At 44.6% G+C, this 7500-nt stretch overlaps 1 protein-coding gene across 1 annotated transcript in view; it reads right to left on the reverse strand.

The window, feature by feature from the left end:
- The window catches only part of baiap3 (BAI1 associated protein 3), a 41291-nt gene that overhangs the window by 30103 nt on the left and 3688 nt on the right, over window positions 1-7500 (reverse strand). The window contains exon 2 of the mRNA XM_056578458.1: window positions 2661-2811. Within this exon, the coding sequence (XP_056434433.1) occupies window positions 2661-2794 (134 nt within the window). The 5' untranslated portion in view covers window positions 2795-2811. The remainder of the gene's footprint in view (window positions 1-2660; window positions 2812-7500) is intronic.

Raw genomic sequence — 7500 nt, forward strand, 5'->3', positions numbered from 1 at the left:
GCTCTCCAGTTGGGATATGGCTTTGGGGTTTGACAGTGGAAGCAGTTATAGGAGGAGATGAATGTGATGAGTTTGTTTTGATTATGTTCCCTTCATCATCCAGTTACGGCGGATGGAGGCACCGTTTGCCTCTCCCTTCGGGGGGGGCCTTTTCCCGGCTGTAATGTTGCTGAAATTGTGACAGCGCCGAAATTAATATCTGCCATAATTCAAAATTTGCTGGCCTGGTTTTCAACTCTAAAGGCCGGCTGTGGATATCCAACCTCCATACATTTCTCTGGTTCTATCTCCCCCTCTCTCTCTCTCTCTCTCTCTCTCTCTCTCTCTCTCTCCCTCCCTCACTCTCTCTCCCCACTCTCTCTCTACCCAGTTTCTCTCACTCCCCCTTCTCTCTCTCTCTCTCTTTCTCTCTCCCTCCCTCATTCTCTCCCCACTCTCTCTCTACCCAGTTTCTCTCACTCCCCCCTCTCTTTCTCCCCCCTCTCTCTCTACCCCATCTCTCGCTCTCCCCATCTCTCCCCATCTCTCTGTGTCTCATAACCAAAATAACCTTACCATTTCATGTTGCTAGGTAACAGGGTTTTTAAAGGGATTTTTATTTTATAATAATCTACTTTGATTAAAAGGCACCCGTTCTGCTGTCCTGTCTGGAGAGAGAGAGACACAGTTAACACAGCTAAGGTAGATAAGCACATGACATTTGCCCCCCCTCTCCCCCCCCCCCCCCCCAGCCTTGGAATACAATGCTTGAACAAACAAATTAACAACGCTGATATTGCACCGTAGAATTCGGTCGAGGATTGTGAATAGATAAATATGAATGGCAGGATTTAATGAAATCCTTAAATTTCCGGTGACATTTGGTTTTGCACTAAAATATTTATTAAAGTTATCGCTTTTGTTCGCTGCTGTTATCTATATTGTTCTTATACAGCCCTTTTAATGAAAACCATGGTATCTAGATAAACAAAGCCATTAGTCACAATATATGTGCAAGTGTTTCTGGCTGTTTTTTTTATTTGTGAGGGTGCGTTGAGAATAAAGTCACCGTGGCTAAAGTCACCCTGGCTCACTTCATTTCAAACCGGCAACCGTGGAATATAGAGCGCGCTGGATCAAAGTGGATGGACACACACTATGGACACACACAACTTCTCTTGTGTGTTCGTACTGTTTATTGGCACAAATGCCCGCCCACTTGGTTTGGCCAGAGTTGCCTTGTCCTCAATCTTTGACATTGCAATGGCGTGATGTCAACTCCAAACGAATTGCAGTCCTACCACAATGAAAGGAGTGACAACTAAAGGTTAACTTCATGTTTGTAGACACTCTGTTGCTTGGAAAACTGTTAAATACACAATTCCCTTCCATGACTTCCCTGACCCTATAACTGCAGTTTTTGATTCTCAATTTAAATCAAACAGCTATTTATCTCTGTTAAGCCGTTGCCGTAGCTCGTCATCGCCATGGTTACCTCACTTTGAGTGATAGGTCTAGATCTGCGACTTGCATATAGCGGCGGCGAGCCTTTGTCCACTGTTTCGAAAAAAGCTCCCTATGGTTGCTATAGAAACATCGGGCTCATGCGTTAGATCCCTTTAGACTTTGATATCGGCTTTCAAACAAGGCCGGCAAAAATGTCACATCATGGATCCAGCTTTGCCTTTGTGGATTTATTATTCATAAAAAAATAATAATAGTCCAGTCTGTAATGAGTAATCATGGCGTGTTCAGCAAAGGACACGATTATTGATCTCAGTTAACACAAAGAAGTTATCAGCCGAAAAATAATGACATAACGAGGGAACGACAGAAGCGTTGCAGCCAAATCTGTTTACTGTTGCAGACAGATTCTTGGGTTTTCCCCTGAAAGCTAAGATTTGCATACACAGAAAAAGCTGACAGTAGCCTACAGGGCTGTATAACTTATATTCTCCCAATTCTCTGAAAAAGTTTCCTGCAATTTATGGGGAACAAAGGGCTGAACGTATGTGGAAGGTGAAGGGGGAAAAGGGGGGCTTGTTAGTCATTAGCACAGCTATTTTATAAGGGGCAACTCACATAGCCTGTACAGGGGTGGGTGTGTAGGTGTGTGTCTGTACGTCTGTGTGTGTGTGTTTGTGTGTGTGTGTGTGCATGTGTGCATGCGTGTGTGTCAAGTCAACTATTTTAACTTATACCGCTCTGAATCACTTTACGTCTCAGCATCATAAGGGCTGCAGACTCCAACACACCAAAGAATATAGAATAGAATGAGGTTGGCCTGTTCTGCTCTGGGATTGGAACTTGACCCCTGGGAGGGGTCACAGAGAGGAGGGTGCTGTCCAAACTCCTCTCTATCCTTGACATTGACTCCCACCTACTCCACAGAGAGCTGTCTGAACAGAGGAGTGTGTCCTTCATTCCTGTTGCCATCAGACCCCTTAACTTCTCCCCCTACAGAAAGTAAGGGAGTCCCTCTGGCTCTGTACTGTCAGTTTTACTTTACTTTAGTGTTGGGTATGCTTTGTGTGTGTCAGTTTTTGTTCATGTTCTCTGCATTTGTGTGTGTGTGTGTGTGTGTGTGTGTGTGTGTGTGTGTGTGTGTGTGTGTATGTGTGTGTGTGTTTGTGTTTATCATCCACATTCACATACACAACAGCGGGTGCGGGGTGACCTACCTGGTGGGCAGTGGGCCAGGGCAGTGTGTGAGGGGACTGCTGGGGGTCGATGGCGTTTCCCTCCTGCTCCTCAGTGATTGGCTCCTCTGCACCTGTCTCAGCACACTGCTCTTCAGGTCCAGCAAGGCTGTCATGGTGATCGCACAGGGGTCTGTGTGTGTGAGTGTATGTGTGCGTGTGCGTGTGCGTGTGTGTGTGTGTGTGTGTGTGTGTGTGTGTGTGTGTGTGTGTGTGTGTGTGCGTGCGTGTGTTTACACATTATGAACAATTATTTTCCTAGTTGAACGATTATATTTGATTAATAAATCGATTCATTATTTGGCCTATCAATTGTCATAAATAATAGCAAATGGCATTACCCTTTACCAACGTCTTATGTGATGTCTTCAATATGAGAAGAAAAGTAAACGATTCCATTTATAAGGATCCATGAATCAATACTTGATAAGCGTTCCGTTCAGTTACTCATAAAATTTTTGATACAACTTGAGCCAAGAATAAAACAAAGTCCTTATCTATCTTCTCGAACTCGTACAGAAGTCTGATTGAGTTTCATCACCAGCTCATGAAAATTCCAAGGAAAGAGAAAACAACAACAGACACAAAGAACAAAAAACAATGATGGCTGCCCTCTCGAAATATCATCCCCGCGTTTTCCTCTTGCTATGTACATCCACAGGGGTATTTGGTTATTTGTACCATTGAGGGATACAAGATGTGACAGTCACGCTCTCGTCATTCACGCATCAGGAGTAAAGAGTTAGAGGAGTTCCACATTGTCGCCAACTGACAGACAGGAGAGAGACATACAGAGACATACGGAGACACAGAGCGAGGAAGCAGTAAAAGAGGGAGAGGCTTTACAAGAGAACAAAAGAAAGTCGTTTGATGGACAGGGGAAATTGTTTCAGAAAAAACACACTCACTCACACACACACACACACACACACACACACACACACACACACACACACACACACACACACACACACACACACACACACACACACACACACATGCACAAGCAGACACATGCACATATGGAAAGACGTTTCACCAGTTGACAACTAAATGTTCTAGTTTCTTTGTTAGATCCTGCTGTTGGAATAAAGAGACTAAATGTGGGATGGAAGCAAAAACAAAAGATTGAAAATTAACTGCTAAAAAAAGTTGAGGCAATTTTCTGGTGAACTGGTCAATTTTCTTTGTCTTGTGTCTTCATTGGCTAGAGCCAGCCCAGGTCTGTGCTTATTGCTAGTGTTGAATGCCATGTGTCATGAACAATGCAATTACAGACTGACCCTTGGGAAAGTAGTCCTTCCCTTTATAGGATTGAAAAGCGTCAGTCTTCCTTGTTTATTTGGAATCACAACACACAATCACACATACTCCCACACACTCACACACACAAAAACATACACACACAGTCAATACAAGGGTCTCTCTCTTTCTCTTACAGACACACACACACACACACACACACACACACACACACACACACACACACACACACACACACACACACACACACACACACACACACACACACACACACACACAAACAGTAAATTCAAGGGTCTCTCTCTCTCTCTCTCGGACACCACACAACCTCACACACACACACACACACACACACACACACACACACACACACACACACACACACACACACACACACACACACACACACACACACACACACACACACACACACACACACACATATATACACCCACACAAACACAAGAAGTTGGTAACAATGAGAGCTGGATCCAATTTTGGCAGTTTGTCAGTGTAGGCTGACAATCAGGTTGGAGTTCACATTACTGTGTGTTCAATATATTAAAGACAGTCACCACTATTGATTTCAACTTTTTTTCTTTCCGCATCATCAAGTGGCAACCCTAGAGTGATTTTGGAGAGTGCTTCTGCTAGCCTTTTTCAAATATTTCCGCCTCCCCGCGATACTACTTCAGCGTTTCATTAAATCGATCATAGAGTGCAACGTTGTTTGACCTTGTTAATCGCATGAGGCGGATCTTCGGGAGATGTAGGGTGAAGGTGTGGCTTTAACGGTGAGCGACGATGAAAGCAATCGGTAACCCAGTTTGATCTTTTCAACCGTCTACTTAAATTCCTCACACCAGTCCGCTTGTAAAGAGTGATTTGGTTTTTAAAAACACATCACTCAGTACGTTTACATGCACAGCTTAATAAAATTAAGGCCATAGTTGGATAATGCTCCTCAATCGCACAACTGCAATTGTCCGAGTATACATGGCGGTGAGAAAATCGATTCATTGGCCGAAGCATTCTTTCCTCGGTACGATAGGTGGCGCTATGCCCATTTCAACTAGTGGTAATAGAGCCACCGGTTGACCTCTTTACGTCAATAGCAACAACAAACTCAGGCGGCCGCAGCATTCGAGAAAGATGTTTTCAGTAGACAGCTGTCAGTTCACTTCGGGTCCATGTCATTTCTCTGACGCTCCATTGTTCCGACCTCTCGGTCGTATGCGGACTCCTCCGGCGGCGGAGCAGCGGGAGGAGTCCAGCCGGAGGAGTCCGCATACGACCGAGAGGACGGAACAATGGAGCGTCGGAGAAATAGACCCGAAGTGAACTGACAGCTGTCCCGCATACGGCAACAATCCCTTTCTCCTCTATGTCGCGTTTCAATCTGCACTTCAGAGAGTCAATGCCAAAGTTCCTTTACCCCAATTCCTTCTCTACCATGGCCGAGATAACCCTCACTACGAGTATTTACTTGTTGCTGAAGTACCAGAGAGTCGGAGAACCTGACGTAGTCTTTACGATTCATAATATCAGAGAATATCCCCGTCAGTTCGGCCACGGCGCAATGAATGAATAAAGATCGTAAAAAATCATTTATTTTGACAGATGTGCCCGAAGTTACTACTTTACAACCTTGTTGATGACCAACATTTAGAGAGACATGCACTTTTAATTCAGCCTTGGTTGAAATCAAAGTGTTACACCTTTCCTGTTGTCGGCTCCCATACCGTAGTCAAGCACCATAGAGATGTTCCCTCCAGGGCCGATGTTCTCTCGGGGGTAACACCCTTCACTTTGACCGGCAGTGGGTCAGCTTATAGGTCGGAATGAAACGGCCACCGATTATTGACAGGCTGGGTACTTTATTCGTAGTTCCACTAACTTAACAGTACACGTCGTTTGCACAGACACAACCGGACTCGTTCATTCACTAAACTGACACGCGCAACCGCTCGCTCTCCTCGCTCGTCCACTCACTCGCTGAAGTCACTCACACACACACACACACACACTGCCATTCCCGCGCACACACATACGCTACTCTCGTAACAGAAGCATAGTTTGCACTGAATGCATGTTGATGATGATACCACCTTTTTAAATAAATTGCCGTCTCTCATTTTCCGACGCCGACAACAACATGACTATCGTCTCCTTATAGGCCTACTTCTGGATCACGGCCCCCGGGAAAAGTCTCGAGCATGCACAGAACGCAAAATCCGAATCCATGCGATCCGACCTGATACATGTACACTTAGTTCGACTAACAATCGAATAATCTGGGTGTCTTAATTCAAACTCGGCTGTTCTTGTCCTGTTCAAACTCGCACACAACGTCTAACTGATCACGGTTTTGATTGTTTGTTTGTTTTGTTTTGTCTTGTTTTTGTTTTATTTATTTTTTATTTATTATGTTTATTTATTTATTTTTTCCACAATGTCTTGTTTTTTTAAACGATTTATGATGACTATATGCTCTGTAAGGTGACCTTGGGTGTCTTGAAAGGCGCCTCTAAATGAAATGTATTATTATTATTATTATTATTATTATTAATTCGACTATGAGTAACTCGATTCGATTCGATTATATTGTGACTAAGGTGTATACATGCATCTTAATAATCCACTCATAGTTGGACTAACCCAATAATTTTCTTGAGGGTCATGTAAACGCACTGACTGTGATCCATCAAGCGTTGTGTTCTCTTCTATACTGTGCTCACAGTAGAGCTTGGGTCTTGTGCGGATTGGTATTTTTCCAGATTCTTATTTTGCTAAAGGTCAACACCCTCATAGTGTCCCTCCACGGTGTCATTAATCAAACATTCATCAATATTGATGTCCCACTAAACGCGATGAGAGGCCGTACGTCTAGCGTGTCACATTGTGTTTCCTTCTTCCTCCAAAAAGTCAGCTGTCTCACCACACGACTCCGGCATTTCAACCGTGTTTTCCCATCTCTTTTTTTATTTTCTGTTCATTCTTTTTGTGGCAACACTGTCAACACAGCTCCCCTCGTTCCAAACATACGCCACAGCCACCGTTGGTGGTTCACAGCCATCGCAGAGCAGCTGTCTCTAAGGTGAGTTTATTTCAATTACACGAGAGAACCCTGCCACCTTCCCACCCCCACACACACATACACACGCATGCACATGCACTCACACACACATACACACACACACACACACACACATGCACACACAAACACAAACACATACACCCACACACCCACACACACCCACACGCACACCCACAACCACACCTACAAACACACCCACACACGCGCACACACACACACACACACACACACACACACACACACACACACACACACACACACACACACACACACACACACACACACACACACACACACACACACACACACACGCACACACACACAGACAAGTATACCCACACATATACACAGAAGCACACACACACACACACACAAACACACACGCACACACGTACACACACCCACACACACACCCGCACACACTCCCCGACCGGCTTTCACTGTCTCGGCCGTGAAGCCATA

Source organism: Gadus chalcogrammus, chromosome 2 (assembly GCF_026213295.1).
Source record: "Gadus chalcogrammus isolate NIFS_2021 chromosome 2, NIFS_Gcha_1.0, whole genome shotgun sequence".
In the NCBI taxonomy this organism is placed as follows: Eukaryota; Metazoa; Chordata; class Actinopteri; order Gadiformes; family Gadidae; genus Gadus; species Gadus chalcogrammus.